General features: G+C 44.5%; 1 protein-coding gene across 1 annotated transcript in view; it reads left to right on the top strand.

Annotated features, from left to right (window-relative positions):
* The window catches only part of LOC109883779 (kinesin-like protein KIF1A), a 173,002-nt gene that overhangs the window by 56,226 nt on the left and 93,973 nt on the right, over positions 1–22,803 (top strand). Inside the window, 6 exon segments of the mRNA XM_031822328.1 lie at positions 11,647–11,758; positions 12,190–12,267; positions 13,020–13,085; positions 13,222–13,318; positions 14,677–14,755; positions 15,318–15,460. Coding sequence (XP_031678188.1) covers positions 11,647–11,758; positions 12,190–12,267; positions 13,020–13,085; positions 13,222–13,318; positions 14,677–14,755; positions 15,318–15,460 — 575 coding nt within the window.

Genomic DNA, 22,803 nt, shown 5'->3' with positions numbered 1-22,803 from the left:
GGTACCCCCTGTATATAGCCTCCACATTGACTCTGTACCGGTACACCCTGTATATAGCCTCCACATTGACTCTGTACCAGTACCCCCTGTATATAGCCTCCACATTGACTCTGTACCGGTACACCCTGTATATAGTCTCCACATTGACTCTGTACCGTAACACCCTGTATATAGCCTCCACATTGACTCTGTACCAGTACCCCCCTGTATATAGCCTCCACATGGACTCTGTACCGTAACACCCTGTATATAGCCTCCACATGGACTCTGTACAGTAACACCCTGTATATAGCCTCCACATTGACTCTGTACCGGTACCCCCTGTATATAGCCTCCACATTGACTCTGTACCATAACCCCCTGTATATAGCCTCCACATTGACTCTGTACCGTAATACCCTGTATATATCCTCTACACTGACTCTGTACCGTAACACCCTGTATATTGCCTCCACATTGACTCTGTACCGTAATACTCTGTATATATCCTCCACATTGACTCTGTACCGTAATACCCTGTATATTGCCTCCACATTGACTCTGTACCGTAATACTCTGTATATATCCTCCACATTGACTCTGTACCGTAACACCCTGTATATAGCCTCCACAATGACTCTGTACCGTAATACCCTGTATATAGCCTCCACATTGACTCTGTACCATAACACCCTGTATATAGCCTTCACGTTGACTCTGTACCGGTACCCCCTGTATATAGCCTCCACATTGACTCTGTACCATAACACCCTGTATATAGCCTCCACGTTGACTCTGTATCGGTACCCCCTGTATATAGCCTCCACATTGACTCTGTACCGGTACCCCCTGTATATAGCCTCCACATTGACTCTGTACTGTAACACCCTGTATATAGCCTCCACATTGACTCTGTACCAGTACCCCCTGTGTATAGCCTCCACATTGACGCTGTACCAGTACCCCCTGTGTATAGCCTCCACATTGACTCTGTACTGTAATACCCTGTATATAGCCTCCACATTGACTCTGTACCGTAATACTCTGTATATAGCCTCCACATTGACTCTGTACTGTAATACCCTGTATATAGCCTCCACATTGACTCTGTACCGGTACCCCCTGTATATAGCCTCCACATTGACTCTGTACTGGTACCCCCTGTATATAGCCTCCACATTGACTCTGTACTGTAATACCCTGTATATAGCCTCCACATTGACTCTGTACTGGTACCCCCTGTATATAGCCTCCACATTGACTCTGTACTGTAATACCCTGTATATAGCCTCCACATTGACTCTGTACCGGTACCCCCTGTATATAGCCTCCACATTGACTCTGTACTGGTACCCCCTGTATATAGCCTCCACATTGACTCTGTACTGGTACCCCCTGTATATAGCCTCCACATTGACTCTGTACCGGTACCCCCTGTATATAGCCTCCACATTGACTCTGTACCGGTACACCCTGTATATAGCCTCCACATTGACTCTGTACCGGTACCCCCTGTATATAGCCTCCACATTGACTCTGTACCGGTACACCCTGTATATAGCCTCCACATTGACTCTGTACCGTAATACTCTGTATATAGCCTCCACATTGACTCTGTACCGGTACACCCTGTATATAGCCTCCACATTGACTCTGTACCGTAATACTCTGTATATAGCCTCCACATTGACTCTGTACCGGTACACCCTGTATATAGCCTCCACATTGACTCTGTACCGTAATACTCTGTATATAGCCTCCACGTTGACTCTGTATCGGTACCCCCTGTATATAGCCTCCACATTGACTCTGTACCGGTACCCCCTGTATATAGCCTCCACATTGACTCTGTACTGTAACACCCTGTATATAGCCTCCACATTGACGTTGTACCAGTACCCCCTGTGTATAGCCTCCACATTGACGCTGTACCAGTACCCCCTGTGTATAGCCTCCACATTGACTCTGTACTGTAATACCCTGTATATAGCCTCCACATTGACTCTGTACTGGTACCCCCTGTATATAGCCTCCACATTGACTCTGTACTGTAATACCCTGTATATAGCCTCCACATTGACTCTGTACTGGTACCCCCTGTATATAGCCTCCACATTGACTCTGTACTGTAATACCCTGTATATAGCCTCCACATTGACTCTGTACCGGTACCCCCTGTATATAGCCTCCACATTGACTCTGTACTGGTACCCCCTGTATATAGCCTCCACATTGACTCTGTACCGGTACACCCTGTATATAGCCTCCACATTGACTCTGTACCGGTACCCCCTGTATATAGCCTCCACATTGACTCTGTACCGGTACACCCTGTATATAGCCTCCACATTGACTCTGTACTGTAACACCCTGTATATAGCCTCCACATTGACGTTGTACCAGTACCCCCTGTGTATAGCCTCCACATTGACGCTGTACCAGTACCCCCTGTGTATAGCCTCCACATTGACTCTGTACTGTAATACCCTGTATATAGCCTCCACATTGACTCTGTACTGGTACCCCCTGTATATAGCCTCCACATTGACTCTGTACTGTAATACCCTGTATATAGCCTCCACATTGACTCTGTACTGGTACCCCCTGTATATAGCCTCCACATTGACTCTGTACTGTAATACCCTGTATATAGCCTCCACATTGACTCTGTACCGGTACCCCCTGTATATAGCCTCCACATTGACTCTGTACTGGTACCCCCTGTATATAGCCTCCACATTGACTCTGTACCGGTACACCCTGTATATAGCCTCCACATTGACTCTGTACCGGTACCCCCTGTATATAGCCTCCACATTGACTCTGTACCGGTACACCCTGTATATAGCCTCCACATTGACTCTGTACCAGTACCCCCTGTATATAGCCTCCACATTGACTCTGTACCGGTACACCCTGTATATAGCCTCCACATTGACTCTGTACCGTAATACTCTGTATATAGCCTCCACATTGACTCTGTACCGGTCCCCCCTGTATATAGCCTCCACATTGACTCTGTACCGTAATACCCTGTATATAGCCTCCACATTGACTCTGTACCGTAATACTCTGTATATAGCCTCCACATTGACTCTGTACCGTAACACCCTGTATATAGCCTCCACATTGACTCTGTACCGGTACCCCCTGTATATAGCCTCCACATTGACTCTGTACCGGTACACCCTGTATATAGCCTCCACATTGACTCTGTACCGTAATACCCTGTATATAGCCTCCACATTGACTCTGTACCGGTACACCCTGTATATAGCCTCCACATTGACTCTGTACCGTAATACTCTGTATATAGCCTCCACGTTGACTCTGTATCGGTACCCCCTGTATATAGCCTCCACATTGACTCTGTACCGGTACCCCCTGTATATAGCCTCCACATTGACTCTGTACTGTAACACCCTGTATATAGCCTCCACATTGACGCTGTACCAGTACCCCCTGTGTATAGCCTCCACATTGACGCTGTACCAGTACCCCCTGTGTATAGCCTCCACATTGACTCTGTACTGTAATACCCTGTATATAGCCTCCACATTGACTCTGTACTGGTACCCCCTGTATATAGCCTCCACATTGACTCTGTACTGTAATACCCTGTATATAGCCTCCACATTGACTCTGTACTGGTACCCCCTGTATATAGCCTCCACATTGACTCTGTACTGTAATACCCTGTATATAGCCTCCAAATTGACTCTGTACCGGTACCCCCTGTATATAGCCTCCACATTGACTCTGTACTGGTACCCCCTGTATATAGCCTCCACATTGACTCTGTACCGGTACACCCTGTATATAGCCTCCACATTGACTCTGTACCGGTACCCCCTGTATATAGCCTCCACATTGACTCTGTACCGGTACACCCTGTATATAGCCTCCACATTGACTCTGTACCAGTACCCCCTGTATATAGCCTCCACATTGACTCTGTACCGGTACACCCTGTATATAGCCTCCACATTGACTCTGTACCGTAATACTCTGTATATAGCCTCCACATTGACTCTGTACCGGTCCCCCCTGTATATAGCCTCCACATTGACTCTGTACCGTAATACCCTGTATATAGCCTCCACATTGACTCTGTACCGTAATACTCTGTATATAGCCTCCACATTGACTCTGTACCGTAACACCCTGTATATAGCCTCCACATTGACTCTGTACCGGTACCCCCTGTATATAGCCTCCACATTGACTCTGTACCGGTACACCCTGTATATAGCCTCCACATTGACTCTGTACCGTAATACTCTGTATATAGCCTCCACATTGACTCTGTACCGGTACACCCTGTATATAGCCTCCACATTGACTCTGTACCGTAATACTCTGTATATAGCCTCCACATTGACTCTGTACCGGTACACCCTGTATATAGCCTCCACATTGACTCTGTACCGTAATACTCTGTATATAGCCTCCACGTTGACTCTGTATCGGTACCCCCTGTATATAGCCTCCACATTGACTCTGTACCGGTACCCCCTGTATATAGCCTCCACATTGACTCTGTACTGTAACACCCTGTATATAGCCTCCACATTGACGCTGTACCAGTACCCCCTGTGTATAGCCTCCACATTGACGCTGTACCAGTACCCCCTGTGTATAGCCTCCACATTGACTCTGTACTGTAATACCCTGTATATAGCCTCCACATTGACTCTGTACTGGTACCCCCTGTATATAGCCTCCACATTGACTCTGTACTGTAATACCCTGTATATAGCCTCCACATTGACTCTGTACTGGTACCCCCTGTATATAGCCTCCACATTGACTCTGTACTGTAATACCCTGTATATAGCCTCCACATTGACTCTGTACCGGTACCCCCTGTATATAGCCTCCACATTGACTCTGTACTGGTACCCCCTGTATATAGCCTCCACATTGACTCTGTACCGGTACACCCTGTATATAGCCTCCACATTGACTCTGTACCAGTACCCCCTGTATATAGCCTCCACATTGACTCTGTACCGGTACACCCTGTATATAGCCTCCACATTGACTCTGTACCGGTACCCCCTGTATATAGCCTCCACATTGACTCTGTACCGGTACACCCTGTATATAGCCTCCACATTGACTCTGTACCGTAATACTCTGTATATAGCCTCCACATTGACTCTGTACCGGTCCCCCCTGTATATAGCCTCCACATTGACTCTGTACCGTAATACCCTGTATATAGCCTCCACATTGACTCTGTACCGTAATACTCTGTATATAGCCTCCACATTGACTCTGTACCGTAACACCCTGTATATAGCCTCCACATTGACTCTGTACCGTAATACCCTGTATATAGCCTCCACATTGACTCTGTACCGGTACACCCTGTATATAGCCTCCACATTGACTCTGTACCAGTACCCCCTGTATATAGCCTCCACATTGACTCTGTACCGGTACACCCTGTATATAGCCTCCACATTGACTCTGTACCGGTACCCCCTGTATATAGCCTCCACATTGACTCTGTACCGGTACCCCCTGTATATAGCCTCCACATTGACTCTGTACCGTAACACCCTGTATATAGCCTCCACATTGACTCTGTACCGTAATACCCTGTATATAGCCTCCACATTGACTCTGTACCGTAATACCCTGTATATAGCCTCCACATTGACTCTGTACCGTAATACTCTGTATATAGCCTCCACATTGACTCTGTACCGTAACACCCTGTATATAGCCTCCACATTGACTCTGTACCGTAATACTCTGTATATAACCCTGCTTCTGTTATTTACTGTTGCTTTTTAATTACTTGTTTTTCTTCTCTTAATTTTTAAAACGTTTTTTTCTTAAAACTGCATTGCTTGGGAAGGTCTTGTAAGTAAGCATTTCATTGTAAGGTCTACATCTGTTGTATTCAGCACGTGACAAATAACATTTGATTTGATTTGAAACCATGTTACTAGGAATTTATCTTGGCGATGGATGGATGGATGATTGGATGATTGGATGGATGGATGGATGATTGGATGATTGGATGATTGAATGGATGGATGGATGGATGATTGGATGATTGGATGGATGGATGGATGGATTTATTTATTTATTTTCTGTGGGGTGTTTGGGTTTGTCAGTCATTCAAATGGGATTTTATTCTAAAGATTGTGGCTTTGTTCCAATATCCACACTAGCAATACCACTTAGCCTCAGGCATTATACTGAGCCTGCATTCTAAATGGAACACAGGCTCTGTTTGAGAAGGTTTGGTTTGAGTCCCAAATATCTCTCTATTCCCTATGTAGTGCACTACTTTTGAACATAGGGGCTACGTTTCCGTTTGGGATGCAACCTTGGTGAGGTGAAGTTTCCATACTGTACCATGTTGGCCGTGAATTAATAGAGTCATTAATTACAAAATGTTGTGTCGATGAGGGAATTTTACTGCATGGGAAGACTTGAACTAACTAACAGACCAGAATAGATGTTCATTAACTAACATGTTAAAGTCATGGTGGGAGTAGATCGGAGACGCGTAGACGGGGAAAACTAGGATACTCCAGCAGAAAGACAGGACAAACAAAGCAACAATGAATGATTGAAGTTCCAGACTTGTCCGTGCTGCAACTGTAAAGGGGTGTGTAACTGGTGGCAGTGAAACAAGACTCTGTAAAGGGGTGTGTAACTGGTGGCAGTGAAACAAGACTCTGTAAAGGGGTGTGTAACTGGTGGCAGTGAAACAAGACTCTGTAAAGGGGTGTGTAACCAGTGGCAGTGAAACAAGACTAGGTAAAGGGGTGTGTTGCAGTGAAACAAGACTCTGTAAAGGGGTGTGTAACCGGTGGCAGTGAAACAAGACTCTGTAAAGGGGTGTGTAACTGGTGGCAGTGAAAAAAGACTCTGTAAAGGGGTGTGTAACTGGTGGCAGTGAAACAAGACTCTGTAAAGGGTTGTGTAACTGGTGGCAGTGAAACAAGACTCTGTAAAGGGGTGTGTAACTGGTGGCAGTGAAACAAGACTCTGTAAAGGGGTGTGTAACTGGTGGCAGTGAAACTAGACTCTGTAAAGGGGTGTGTAACTGGTGGCAGTGAAACAAGACTCTGTAAAGGGGTGTGTTGCAGTGAAACAAGACTCTGTAAAGGGGTATGTAACTGGTGGCAGTGAAGTCAGATGCAGGAGAGCAGAACTAGGTAATAGCCAGAGCCGTTTAATTTCAAAACCAACGGCATAAAGAAATAACCAAACCCGACGCGGTACCAGTAAACAAGTGCACAAGCACTTACAAACAAACAATTCTGCACAAAGACATGGGGGGGGGGAACAGAGAATTAAATACACAACACTTCATGAGGGAAATGAGAACCATGTGTGTGTAGGAAAACAAGACAAAACAAATGGAAAATGAAAAGTGGATGGACGATGGCTAGGAGAGCGGTGACGCTGAACGCCACCCGAACAAGGAGCGGAACCGACTTCGGTGGAAGTCGTGACAGCAACACATTGGAACCAAATCCCATTGCTCTGTCAATGATAAATGACTCAATGATTCATGAATCAATTAATGAATCAACTGATTTCTCTACATCAGGCAGTTCAGTAACATTTGAAATCTCCATTGACTTACTGACGTTTACCATCTTGATCTGTAGCAGTACACACCTCAGTGTAGATACATCAGTCAGAAAGCACTGTGCTCTGTCCATCCATCTACCCCTCCACTGTGCTGGGTCCATCCATTCACAGGCCTCTACCGAGGTGTCAGGGCTCTACCGAGGTGTCAGGGCTCTACCGAGGTGTCAGGGCTCTACCGAGGTGTCAGGCCTCTACCGAGGTGTCAGGCCTCTACCGAGGTGGCAGGGCTGTACCGAGGTGGCAGGGCTCTACCGAGGTGGCAGGCCTCTACCGAGGTGGCAGGCCTCTACAGAGGTGGCAGGCCTCTACCGAGGTGGCAGGGCTCTACCGAGGTGTCAGGCCTCTACCGAGGTGGCAGGGCTGTACCGAGGTGGCAGGGCTCTACCGAGGTGGCAGGCCTCTACCGAGGTGGCAGGCCTCTACAGAGGTGGCAGGCCTCTACCGAGGTGTCAGGGCTCTACCGAGGTGTCAGGCCTCTACCGAGGTGTCAGGCCTCTACCGAGGTGTCAGGGCTCTACCGAGGTGGCAGGCCTCTACCGAGGTGGCAGGGCTGTACCGAGGTGGCAGGGCTCTACCGAGGTGGCAGGCCTCTACCGAGGTGGCAGGCCTCTACAGAGGTGGCAGGCCTCTACCGAGGTGTCAGGGCTCTACCGAGGTGTCAGGGCTCTACCGAGGTGTCAAGCCTCTACCGAGGTGTCAGGCCTCTACCGAGGTGTCAGGCCTCTACCGAGGTGTCAGGCCTCTACCGAGGTGTCAGATCTCTACCGAGGTATCAGGGCTCTACCGAGGTGTCAGGGCTCTACCGAGGTGTCAGGCCTCTACCGAGGTGTCAGGCCTCTACAGAGGAGGCAGGCCTCTACCGAGGTGTCAGGCCTCTACCGAGGTGTCAGGCCTCTACAGAGGTGGCAGGCCTCTACCGAGGTGTCAGGCCTCTACCGAGGTGTCAGGCCTCTACAGAGGTGTCAGGGCTCTACCGAGGTGTCAGGGCTCTACCGAGGTGTCAGGCCTCTACCGAGGTGTCAGGCCTCTACCGAGGTGTCAGGCCTCTACCGAGGTGGCAGGGCTCTACCGAGGTGTCAGGCCTCTACCGAGGTGTCAGGCCTCTACCGAGGTGTCAGATCTCTACCGAGGTGTCAGGGCTCTACCGAGGTGTCAGGCCTCTACCGAGGTGTCAGGCCTCTACCGAGGTGGCAGGGCTCTACCGAGGTGGCAGACCTCTACCGAGGTGTCAGGCCTCTACCGAGGTGTCAGGCCTCTACCGAGGTGTCAGGGCTGTACCGAGGTGTCAGGCCTCTACCGAGGTGGCAGGCCTCTACCGAGATGTCAGGGCTCTACCGAGGTGTCAGGCCTCTACCGAGGTGTCAGGCCTCTACCGAGGTGTCAGGGCTCTACCGAGGTGTCAGGCCTCTACCGAGGTGTCAGGGCTCTACCGAGGTGTCAGGCCTCTACCGAGGTGTCAGGCCTCTACCGAGGTGTCAGGCCTCTACCGAGGTGTCAGGCCTCTACCGAGGTGTCAGGGCTCTACCGAGGTGGCAGGGCTCTCCCGAGGTGTCAGGCCTCTACCGAGGTGTCAGGCCTCTACCGAGGTGTCAGGCCTCTACCGAGGTGTCAGGGCTCTACCGAGGTGGCAGGGCTCTACCGAGGTGTCAGGCCTCTACCGAGGTGTCAGGCCTCTACCGAGGTGTCAGGCCTCTACCGAGGTGTCAGGGCTCTACCGAGGTGTCAGGGCTCTACCGAGGTGTCAGGCCTCTACCGAGGTGTCAGGCCTCTACCGAGGTGTCAGGGCTCTACCGAGGTGTCAGGGCTCTACCGAGGTGGCAGGCCTCTACAGAGGTGTCAGGGCTCTACCGAGGTGTCAGGGCTCTACCGAGGTGTCAGGGCTCTACCGAGGTGTCAGGCCTCTACCGAGGTGTCAGGCCTCTACCGAGGTGTCAGGGCTCTACCGAGGTGTCAGGCCTCTACCGAGGTGTCAGGGCTCTACCGAGGTGTCAGGCCTCTACCGAGGTGTCAGGGCTCTAACCGAGGTGTCAGGCCTCTACCGAGGTGTCAGGCCTCTACCGAGGTGTCAGGGCTCTACCGAGGTGTCAGGCCTCTACCGAGGTGGCAGGGCTCTACCGAGGTGTCAGGGCTCTACCGAGGTGTCAGGGCTCTACCGAGGTGTCAGGCCTCTACCGAGGTGGCAGGGCTCTACCGAGGTGGCAGGCCTCTACAGAGGTGTCAGGGCTCTACCGAGGTGTCAGGGCTCTACCGAGGTGTCAGGGCTCTACCGAGGTGTCAGGCCTCTACCGAGGTGTCAGGGCTCTACCGAGGTGTCAGGCCTCTACCGAGGTGTCAGGATCGAACACTGTATTTCCAGTTCTTTCTGTTTTTCATCCCAATGTGAAAAGAGCAGCAGGATGGAAAATAGAAATGGTTGTGTTGCACTACGACTCTCTACCTCACGATATCACTCAATGCTGCTTGGACAGAACTTTAACCTCCCTAGAAATGTATCACACTACAATACTATTCTTCCCCAGTACACTCCTCACTGCTGCTGGGCAGAACTTTAGGCTCCCTACGAATTACCACATTGTCTCTTGTCTCATTAGCTCTTAGCTAACCATAGCAACTAAACAGTAGCAGAACCAGTCGCTGATGGCCCCGCTTAAAACGCCTCACGTTGAATGCAACGTGTCATTAGGAAGACGATAATTTATGTTTTGGTTGCTAGAGAGCGTTAGGGGAAATTAGTTTTAATTGATCTGACATTTGGCATATCTTGTTGAAATTAATTTTTGCGCCCGAATAAAACTGTTCACCGTGGAGGTTTGTATGCTTTATTAGCAAGATGTATCATTGATCTCAAATGACTCAGACATTTCACTTGTTATTGTTCTTCTGTCTCAACGTGAGTAGATTTCACTAGTGTTACATCACACAGTAGGTTCTGTGCATGCTAGTCCCATCAGGCGGCGCACAATTGGCCTCAGCGTCGTCCGGGTTACGGTTTGGCCGGGGTAAGCCGTCATTGTAAAATAAGAATTTGTTCTTAACTGACTTGCCAAGTTAAATATATGTTAAATATATGTTAAATATATGTTAAATATATGTTAGATAAATGTTAGATAAATGTTAGATATATGTTAAATATATGTTAAATATATGTTAGATAAATGTTAGATAAATGTTAGATATATGTTAAATATATGTTAAATATATGTTAGATAAATGTTAGATAAATGTTAAATAAATGTTAGATAAATGTTAGATAAATGTTAAATAAATGTTACATAAATGTTAGATAAATGTTAAATATATGTTAGATATATGTTAAATATATGTTAGATATATGTTAAATATATGTTAAATATATGTTAGATAAATGTTAGATAAATGTTAAATAAATGTTAGATAAATGTTAGATAAATGTTAAATAAATGTTACATAAATGTTACATAAATGTTAAATATATGTTAGATATATGTTAAATATATGTTAGATATATGTTAAATATATGTTAGATAAATCTTAGATAAATGTTAGATACATGTTAAATAAATGTTAGATAAATGTTAGATAAATGTTAAATAAATGTTACATAAATGTTAGATAAATGTTAAATATATGTTAGATATATGTTAAATATATGTTAGATATATGTTAAATATATGTTAGATAAATCTTAGATAAATGTTAGATAAATGTGACATAAATGTTAGATATATGTTAAATATATGTTTGATAAATCTTAGATAAATCTTAGATAAATCTTAGATAAATAACTAAAAAGGGCATTACACGGTAGGTTCTGTACACTGTCTGGAAATAACATCTATGGAAAGGTGTGGGAACCTCTGACATTGGAAATCTGACTGGTGAACTCAGAGGTATTTCTGTGATGTTTCATCATGCAGTATGCTCTGTCATGTTCAGTGGCGCACCAAGGACAAATGAGTGTTTCTCATTGGACAAGTCCAGGAACGTTACTTCCTGTTTCAGTCCCTTTTCTTCAGTTTGGTACAAAGTGAACATTACCCAACGTTCCCTTATTCTCTGCAGGACGGTGGCCGCCACCAACATGAACGAGACCAGCAGTCGCTCCCACGCCGTTTTCAACATTATCTTCACCCAGAAACGCCTCGACACTGAGACTGATAACACCTCAGAGAAGGTAGGAAGGGCGCCGTCTCAGCCCGAGGGGTCTCTCTTCATATACAGTACAATAAAATGCAATCAGAGCTCTCTCTCCTCATCTCTTCTAAAAAATATCAGAGGGATACCAAAGAGAAGGGGTGGGAGGAGTTTGGAGAAAAAACTATGTTTGAGATTCATCCCATCTCCCTTAGCTGTTTGAACTCTGTGACTTGAAGCCTGTTGGAGGAAAAAAAAGAAGCTATTCATCGCTGTTTTTTGCTACCAGTTGTGGGGCTGCCTGCTTGCCTCTGAGTCTGAGGGCGCTTGGAAATGTGTCTGTGGCATTGTGAGGGAGGGTGTCTTGTGCCAACTGTTGAATGAATTAGTTTTGAAAATAAATGACTTTGGCTGGCGTTTTCAGTCAACTCATGCGTTTCTCTGCGCTACCATTGATGTTTTCTGTCACAGGTCAGCAAAATCAGCCTGGTGGATTTGGCCGGCAGCGAGAGGGCAGACTCCACAGGCGCCAAGGGGACCCGGCTCAAGGTGAGACGTTCTCCTTCCTCTTCCTCCTCCTCCTCTCCCTCTGCTTCTCTGTTGCATAGTTGAAGTTTTTAGTCTATTCGTTCATGTGTAAGGAATACATTTAAAATCTTGCAATTGGATATACTGCTGGCAGTGAGGACCCCTATACCTAGGGTGTATATTGGTGAAATGATTGAGTTGCTGTTGACTATATTAACCATGTTGACCATGACCACCATATTGACCATGTTGGTCATATTGACCATGTTGACCATATTGACCATGTTGACCATGTTGACCATATTGATCATGTTGACCATATTGACCATATTGATCATGTTGACCATGTTGACCATGTTGACCATATTGATCATGTTGACCATGTTGACCATATTGATCTTGTTGAGCATATTGACCATGTTGACCATATTGACCATGTTGACCATATTGACCATGTTGACCATATTGACCCTGTTGACCATGTTGACCATGTTGACCATGTTGGTCATATTGACCATATTGACCATGTTGACCATGTTGACCATATTGACCATGTTGACCATATTGATCATATTGAGCATGTTGGTCATATTGACCATGTTGACCATATTGATCATATTGAGCATGTTGGTCATATTGACCATGTTGACCATGTTGGTCATATTGACCATGTTGACCATGCTGGTCATATTGACCATGTTGACCATGTTGACTATGTTGGTCATATTGACCATGTTGACCATGTTGACCATATTACTCCTTGACTGCTACAGGAAGGAGCGAACATCAACAAATCACTGACCACACTGGGGAAAGTAATCTCTGCTTTGGCCGAAGTGGTACGTATCATTTTTATGTAATATATCAAACATGCATCATTCATCATTTTTTGGGACAATATATAATAATAAATAAATAATAATAACAATATATAAGGTGGAAATGAACGTTTCTCTTTTATTATTCACTTTGTAGGATTCTGCACAAAATAAGAACAAGAAGAAAAAGAAAGTGGAGAGTCACATCCCTTACAGAGATTCTGTGTTGACCTGGCTACTGAGAGAGAACTTAGGTGGGAACCTTTAACTTTACAGAGATTCTGTGTTGACCTGGCTACTGGGAGAGAACTTAGGTAGGAACCTTTAACTTTACAGAGAGTCTGAGTTGACCTGGCTATTGAGAGAGAACTTAGGTAGGAACCTTTAACTTTACAGAGAGTCTGTGTTGACCTGGCTACTGAGAGAGAACTTAGGTGGGAACCTTTAACTTTACAGAGAGTCTGTGTTGACCTGGCTATTGAGAGAGAACTTAGGTAGGAACCTTTAACTTTACAGAGAGTCTGTGTTGACCTGGCTACTGAGAGAGAACTTAGGTAGGAACCTTTAACTTTACAGAGAGTCTGTGTTGACCTGGCTATTGAGAGAGAACTTAGGTAGGAACCTTTAACTTTACAGAGAGTCTGTGTTGACCTGGCTACTGAGAGAGAACTTAGGTGGGAACCTTTAACTTTACAGAGAGTCTGTGTTGACCTGGCTATTGAGAGAGAACTTAGGTAGGAACCTTTAACTTTACAGAGAGTCTGTGTTGACCTGGCTACTGAGAGAGAACTTAGGTAGGAACCTTTAACTTTACAGAGAGTCTGTGTTGACCTGGCTACTGAGAGAGAACTTAGGTAGGAACCTTTAACTTTACAGAGAGTCTGTGTTGACCTGGCTACTGAGAGAGAATTTAGGTGGGAACCTTTAACTTTACAGAGAGTCTGTGTTGACCTGGCTACTGAGAGAGAATTTAGGTGGGAACCTTTAACTTTACAGAGAGTCTGTGTTGACCTGGCTACTGAGAGAGAATTTAGGTGGGAACCTTTAACTTTACAGAGAGTCTGTGTTGACCTGGCTACTGAGAGAGAACTTAGGTAGGAACCTTTAACTTTACATAGAGTCTATGTTGACCTGGCTACTGAGAGAGAATTTAGGTGGGAACCTTTAACTTTACAGAGAGTCTGTGTTGACCTGGCTACTGAGAGAGAATTTAGGTAGGAACCGATAATCTGGTTTGTGGGAGAGAATTTAGGTAGGTAAAGATAGCTATTATAACCTTCTATTAGTCCTAGTGTATGCACAGCATGTAACAGCTCCTAATTAATCTTACAGATCCTAGTTAATCTTACAGATCCTAATTCATCTGACAGATCCTAATTAATCTTATAGATCCTAATTCATCTGACAGATCCTAATTCACCTTACAGATCCTAATTCATCTGACAGATCCTAATTCATCTGACAGAGCCTAATTCATCTGACAGATCCTAATTCATCTGACAGATCCTAATTCATCTGACAGATCCTAATTCATCTGACAGATCCTAATTCATCTGACAGAGCCTAATTCATCTGACAGATCCTAATTCATCTTAACTTCTTTCTTGTTCAGGGGGAAACTCTCGTACTGCCATGGTTGCTGCTCTCAGTCCAGCTGACATCAACTATGACGAGACTCTCAGCACACTCAGGTAAAGGAACAGAGAACTCTCTCTCTCTCTCCCTCTATTTGTCCCTCTTCTCTCTCTCTCTCTCTTTTGTCCCTCTTCTCTCTCTCTCTCTCTATTTGTCCCTCTTCTCTCTCTCTCTCTCTATTTGTCCCTCTTCTCTCTCTCTCTCTCTCTATTTGTCCCTCTTCTCTCTCTCTCTCCCTCTCTATTTGTCCCTCTTCTCTCTCTTTCTCTCTCTCCCCCTCTCTCTTTCTCTCTCTCTCACACAGCAGCTGATCAATGATGAATTGATGGACAAGACCTTGTAGAATAGAGCGAGCCCATTATTGCATTTCCTCATTGGCTTGTTCCCTGTGCCAGATTCACTCTTAAAACACCCTTCCAAGTTGCAGCTGCAGTGTTAGACTGCTGAATGCGGTAATCCATTTATGAGATGGTGTGTGTGTGTGTGTGTGTGTGTGTGTGTGTGTGTGTGTGTGTGTGTGTGTGTGTGTGTGTGTGTCCGTGTCTGTGTTTGTGTGCCCGTGTGTGTGTGTGTTCGAGACCAGGTCTCATCATGCCAATGATCCTTTCCCCTCAACAGGTACGCAGACCGAGCCAAACAGATTCGCTGTAATGCTGTGATCAACGAGGACCCGAACAATCGATTGGTTCGTGAGCTGAAGGAGGAGGTGGGCCGTCTGAGGGACTTGCTCCTATCCCAGGGCTTGGGAGACATCCTTGAGAGTAAGTGATCGTCCAATGGGCTGTCCTGGCCTTCTATACTGTAATCATGATTGGTGATGCTACGGTTGCAACATTCTGGTAACTTCCCGGGTTTTCCAGGAAGATTCTGGAACCGGGAGGGGTGTGAGCAGGAAATCCAGATTCCTCCAACTCGGATTCCTGGAAAACCTGGGAATTTGGAGAAAGTTACAGGAATTTAGCATCTCTGTAAAGCTAGAGATGGTGTAGCTATTTAGGGTGGAAACCACATCTCAGTCACAAGTGAACATTCACAATGCAAATTCCTAGCTATTCACTCACTGCCCCCCCCCCCCCTCCCAATGTCTCTCTCTCTCTCTCCTGCCCACTTCCTTGGCACTCACAGTCTCCGGTCTCCTTTTTGTCCTCTCTAATCACTTCACACATCTCTCACAAACCTCCTTCAGTCTGTGTGTTAACAGAAGATTGTGTGGATCAGTCTAACCTACCCTTCTTTACTTACCCCTCTTCTGACGAATGAGTTTCAATGGCAAATTAGGATGCAAAACAACCAAGCATTTGAATTCAACTCAGAGAATGATTGAAACCAAGACTATACTTAGTAATAAAACAAGTCTGATTGATATGGACTAACTACTTATCTATCACTTTATTCCTGATTATATGTACATATCTACCTCAATTACCTGGTACCCCTGCACATTGACTAGGTACTGGTACTTCCTGTATATAGCCATGTTATTACCTGGTACTTCCTGTATATAGCCATGTTATTACCTGGTACCCCTGCACATTGACTAGGTACTGGTACTTCCTGTATATAGCCATGTTATTACCTGGTACTTCCTGTATATAGCCATGTTATTACCTGGTACCCCTGCACATTGACTCAGTACTGGTACTCTGTGTATATAGCCATGTTATTACCTGGTACTTCCTGTATATAGCCATGTTATTACCTGGTACCCCTGCACATTGACTCAGTGCTGGTACTCTGTGTATATAGCCATGTTATTACCTGGTACTTCCTGTATATAGCCATGTTATTACCTGGTACCCCTGCACATTGACTCAGTACTGGTACTCTGTGTATATAGCCATGTTATTACCTGGTACTTCCTGTATATAGCCATGTTATTACCTGGTACCCCTGCACATTGACTCAGTACTGGTACTCTGTGTATATAGCCATGTTATTACCTGGTACTTCCTGTATATAGCCATGTTATTACCTGGTACCCCTGCACATTGACTCAGTACTGGTACTCTGTGTATATAGCCATGTTATTACCTGGTACTTCCTGTATATAGCCATGTTATTACCTGGTACTTCCTGTATATAGCCATGTTATTACCTGGTACTTCCTGTATATAGCCATGTTATTACCTGGTACTTCCTGTATATAGCCATGTTATTACCTGGTACTTCCTGTATATAGCCATGTTATTACCTGGTACTTCCTGTATATAGCCATGTTATTACCTGGTACTTCCTGTATATAGCCATGTTATTACCTGGTACTTCCTGTATATAGCCATGTATAGCCATATAGCCATGTTATTACCTGGTACACTGTACATCGACTGGTACTTCCTGTATAGCAGAACCAGTATGTTAGCAGGACCAGTATGTTAGCAGGACCAGTATGCTAGCAGAACCAGTATGTTAGCAGGACCAGTATGTTAGCTTCACCAGTATGTTAGCAGGACCAGTATGTTAGCATGACCAGTATATTAGCAGAACCAGTATGTTAGCAGGACCAGTATGCTAGCAGAACCAGTATGTTAGCAGGACCAGTATGTTAGCTTCACCAGTATGTTAGCAGGACCAGTATGTTAGCATGACCAGTATATTAGCAGAACCAGTATGTTAGCAGGACCAGTATGTTAGCAGGACCAGTATGCTAGCAGAACCAGTATGTTAGCAGGACCTGTATGTTAGCTTCACCAGTATGTTAGCAGGACCAGTATGTTAGCATGACCAGTATATTAGCAGAACCAGTATGTTAGCAGGACCAGTGTGTTAGCTTCAGCAGTATGTTAGCAGGACCAGTATGTTAGCAGGACCAGTATGTTAGCTTCACCAGTGTGTTAGCTTCACCAGTATGTTAGCTTCACCAGTATGTTAGCAGGACCAGTATGTTAGCATGACCAGTGTGTTAGCAGAACCAGTATGTTAGCAGCATCGGTATGTTAACAGGACCAGTATGCTAGCAGCATAAGTATGTTAGCAGGACCAGTATGTTAGCTTCACCAGTATGTTAGCAGGACCAGTGTGTTAGCAGGACCAGTGTGTTAGCAGAACAAGTATGTTAGCAGCGTCAGTATGTTAACAGGACCAGTATGTTAGCTTCACCAGTAGGTTAGCAGGACCAGTGTGTTAGCAGGACCAGTATGTTAGCAGGACCAGTATGTTAGCAGGACCAGTATGTTAGCTTCACCAGTATGTTAGCAGGACCAGTGTGTTAGCTTCACCAGTGTGTTAGCAGGACCAGTATGTTAGCAGGACCAGTATGTTAGCAGGACCAGTATGTTAGCAAGACCAGTAAGTTAGCTTCACCAGTATGTTAGCAGGACCAGTATGTTAGCTTCACCAGTATGTTAGCATGACCAGTATGTTAGCGGGACCAGTATGTTAGCAGCACCGGTATGTTAGCAGAACCAGTATGTTAGCAGGACCAGTATGTTAGCAGGACCAGTATGTTAGCATGACCAGTGTGTTAGCGGGACCAGTATGTTAGCATGACCAGTATGTTAGCGGGACCAGTATGTTAGCAACACCAGTATGTTAGCAGAACCAGTATGTTAGCAGGACCAGTACATTAGCAGCATCAGTATGTCAGCAGCAGCAGTATGTTAGCAGCAGCAGTATGTTAGCAGGACCAGTATGTTAGCAGGAACAGTGTGTTAGCACCACCAGTGTGTTAGCAGGACCAGTATGTTAGCACCTCCAGTATATTAGCTTCACCAGCATGTTAGCATGACCAGTATGTTAGCAGGACCAGTATGTGGGCGGCACCAGTATGTTAGCAGGACCAGTATGTGAGCAGCACCAGTATGTTAGCAGAACCAGTATGTTAGCAGGACCAGTATGTTAGCAGGGCCAGTATGTTAGCAGCACCAGTATGTTAGCAGGACCAGTATGTTAGCAGCACCAGTATGTTAGCAGGACCAGCATGTTAGCATGATCAGTGTGTTAGCGGGACCAGTATGTTAGCATGACCAGTATGTTAGCGGGACCAGTATGTTAGCAACACCAGTATGTTAGCAGAACCAGTATGTTAGCAGGACCAGTATGTTAGCCGCATCAGTATGTTAGCAGCACCAATATGTTAGCAGCAGCAGTATGTTAGCAGGACCAGTATGTTAGCAGGACCAGTGTGTTAGCAGGACCCGTATGTTAGCAGGACCAGTATGTTAGCTTCACCAGTATGTTAGCAGGACCAGTATGTTAGCAGGACCAGTATGTTAGCAGGACCAGTATGTTAGCAGGACGAGTATGTTAGCACCACCAGTATGTTAGCACCACCAGTATGTTAGCAGGACCAGTATGTTAGCAGGACCAGTATGTTAGCTGGACCAGTGTGTTAGCACGACCAGTATGTTAGCAGGACCAGTATGTTAGCAGGACCAGTATGTTAGCAGGACCAGTATGTTAGCAGGACCAGTGTGTTAGCAGGACCAGTATGTTAGCAGCACCAGTGTGTTAGCAGGACCAGTATGCTAGCAGGACCAGTATGTTAGCAGGACCAGTATGTTAACTGGACCAGTATGTTAGCAGGACCAGTATGTTAGCAGGACCAGTATGTTAGCAGGACCAGTATGTTAGCTTCACCAGTGTGTTAGCAGCAGCTGTTCAGCTAACACTGAGTGAATGAGTTAGTCTCTCACTATGTTCTCCTGTCTCTAACTGTGTTCTCCTTTGTCTGTCTCGCTGTCTCTCTTTCTCTTTCTCTCCCAGCGTACAAGGGGCCAGCTCTTGGCACTGACGTTGCTGGTTTGAAATGTGTGTTTCTATATTTCTCTACTGTTTATCTCTCTACTGTTTATCTCTCTACTGTTTATCTCTCTACTGTTTCTATATCTCTCTACTGTTTCTATCTCTACTGTTTATCTCTCTACTGTTTCTATCTACTGTTTATCTCTCTACTGTTTCTCTCTCTACTGTTTCTATCTCTACTGTTTATCTCTCTACTGTTTCTATCTACTGTTTATCTCTATACTGTTTCTCTCTACTGTTTCTATCTCTACTGTTTATCTCTCTACTGTTTCTATCTACTGTTTATCTCTCTACTGTTTATCTCTCTACTGTTTCTCTCTCTACTGTTTCTCTCTCTACTGTTTCTCTCTCTCCTGTTTATCTCTCTACTGTTTATCTATCTACTGCTTATCTCTCTACTGTTTATCTCTCTACTGTTTATCTCTCTACTGTTTATCTCTCTACTGTTTCTCTCTCTACTGTTTCTCTCTCTACTGTTTCTATCTCTACTGTTTCTCTCTCTACTGTTTCTATCTCTACTGTTTATCTCTCTACTGTTTCTATCTACTGTTTATCTCTCTACTGTTTCTCTCTCTACTGTTTCTATCTCTACTGTTTATCTCTCTACTGTTTCTATCTACTGTTTCTCTCTCTACTGTTTCTATCTCTACTGTTTATCTCTCTACTGTTTATCTCTCTACTGTTTCTCTCTCTACTGTTTCTCTCTCTACTGTTTCTCTCTCTCCTGTTTATCTCTCTACTGTTTATCTCTCTACTGTTTATCTCTCTACTGTTTCTCTCTACTGTTTCTCTCTCTACTGTTTCTATCTCTACTGTTTATCTCTCTACTGTTTCTCTCTCTACTGTTTCTCTCTCTACTGTTTCTATCTCTACTGTTTATCTCTCTATTGTTTCTCTCTACTGTTTATCTCTCTACTGTTTATCTCTCTACTGTTTCTATATCTCTCTACTGTTTATCTCTCTACTGTTTCTCTCTACTGTTTATCTCTCTACTGTTTCTAAATTTCTCTACTGTTTATCTCTACTGTTTATCTCTCTACTGTTTCTATCTCTCTACAGTTTATCTATCTATTGTTTCTATATTTCTCTACTGTTTATCTCTACTGTTTCTAAATTGCTCTACTGTTTATCTCTCTACTTTTTATCTCTCTACTGTTTCTCTCTCTACTGTTTCTCTCTCTACTGTTTCTCTCTCTCCTGTTTATCTCTCTACTGTTTATCTATCTACTGTTTATCTCTCTACTGTTTATCTCTCTACTGTTTATCTCTCTACTGTTTATCTCTCTACTGTTTCTCTCTACTGTTTCTCTCTCTACTGTGTTCACTCTGTTCTCCTGTCTCTTACTGTGTTCTCCTGTCTCTCACTGTGTTCACCTGTCTCTCACTGGGCTCTCCTGCCTCTCACTGGGTTCTCCGGGTTCTCACTGGGTTCTCCGGTCTCTCACTGGGTTCTCCTGTCTCTCACTGTGTTCTCCTGTCTCTCATTGTGTTCTCCTGTCTCTCACTGTGTTCTCCTATATTTGACTGTGTTCTCCTTTGTCTGTCTCGCTGTCTCTCTTTCTCTTTCTCTCCCAGCGTACAAGGGGCCAGCTCTTGGCACTGACGTTGCTGGTTTGAAATGTGTGTTTCTATATTTCTCTACTGTTTATCTCTTTACTGTTTCTCTCTACTGTTTCTCTCTCTACTGTTTCTATATCTCTCTACTGTTTCTCTCTCTACTGTTTCTATATCTCTCTACTGTTTATCTCTTTACTGTTTCTCTCTACTGTTTCTCTCTCTACTGTTTATCTCTCTACTGTTTCTATATCTCTCTACTGTTTCTCTCTCTACTGTTTCTATATCTCTCTACTGTTTATCTCTTTACTGTTTCTCTCTACTGTTTATCTCTCTACTGTTTCTATCTACTGTTTATCTCTCTATTGTTTCTCTCTACTGTTTATCTCTCTACTGTTTATCTCTCTACTGTTTATCTCTCTACTGTTTCTCTCTACTGTTTCTCTCTCTACTGTTTCTATCTCTACTGTTTATCTCTCTACTGTTTCTCTCTCTACTGTTTCTCTCTCTACTGTTTCTATCTCTACTGTTTATCTCTCTACTGTTTCTATCTACTGTTTATCTCTCTATTGTTTCTCTCTACTGTTTATCTCTCTACTGTTTATCTCTCTACTGTTTCTATATCTCTCTACTGTTTATCTCTCTACTGTTTCTCTCTACTGTTTATCTCTCTACTGTTTCTAAATTTCTCTACTGTTTATCTCTACTGTTTATCTCTCTACTGTTTCTATCTCTCTACAGTTTATCTATCTATTGTTTCTATATTTCTCTACTGTTTATCTCTACTGTTTCTAAATTGCTCTACTGTTTATCTCTCTACTTTTTATCTCTCTACTGTTTCTCTCTCTACTGTTTCTCTCTCTCCTGTTTATCTCTCTACTGTTTATCTATCTACTGTTTATCTCTCTACTGTTTATCTCTCTACTGTTTATCTCTCTACTGTTTATCTCTCTACTGTTTCTCTCTACTGTTTCTCTCTCTACTGTTTTCACTCTGTTCTCCTGTCTCTTACTGTGTTCTCCTGTCTCTCACTGTGTTCACCTGTCTCTCACTGGGCTCTCCTGCCTCTCACTGGGTTCTCCGGGTTCTCACTGGGTTCTCCGGTCTCTCACTGGGTTCTCCTGTCTCTCACTGTGTTCTCCTGTCTCTCATTGTGTTCTCCTGTCTCTCACTGTGTTCTCCTATATTTGACTGTGTTCTCCTTTGTCTGTCTCGCTGTCTCTCTTTCTCTTTCTCTCCCAGCGTACAAGGGGCCAGCTCTTGGCACTGACGTTGCTGGTTTGAAATGTGTGTTTCTATATTTCTCTACTGTTTATCTCTTTACTGTTTCTCTCTACTGTTTCTCTCTCTACTGTTTCTATATCTCTCTACTGTTTCTCTCTCTACTGTTTCTATATCTCTCTACTGTTTATCTCTTTACTGTTTCTCTCTACTGTTTCTCTCTCTACTGTTTATCTCTCTACTGTTTCTATATCTCTCTACTGTTTCTCTCTCTACTGTTTCTATATCTCTCTACTGTTTATCTCTTTACTGTTTCTCTCTACTGTTTCTCTCTCTACTGTTTATCTCTACTGTTTATCTCTCTACTGTTTCTATATCTCTCTACTGTTTCTCTCTACTGTTTCTCTCTATGCTGTTTATCTCTATGCTGTTTATCTCTCTACTGTTTCTCTCTACTGTTTCTATATCTCTCTACTGTTTCTCTCTCTACTGTTTCTCTCTCTACTGTTTATCTCTCTACTGTTTATCTCTCTACTGTTTATCTCTCTACTGTTTATCTCTCTATTGTTTCTATATTTCTCTACTGTTT

This window comes from Oncorhynchus kisutch, linkage group LG4 (genome assembly GCF_002021735.2).
Source record: "Oncorhynchus kisutch isolate 150728-3 linkage group LG4, Okis_V2, whole genome shotgun sequence".
Taxonomy (NCBI): Eukaryota; Metazoa; Chordata; class Actinopteri; order Salmoniformes; family Salmonidae; genus Oncorhynchus; species Oncorhynchus kisutch.
Note: the sequence above shows the minus strand (reverse complement) of the source record. Positions and strands in the feature narration are given on the sequence as shown.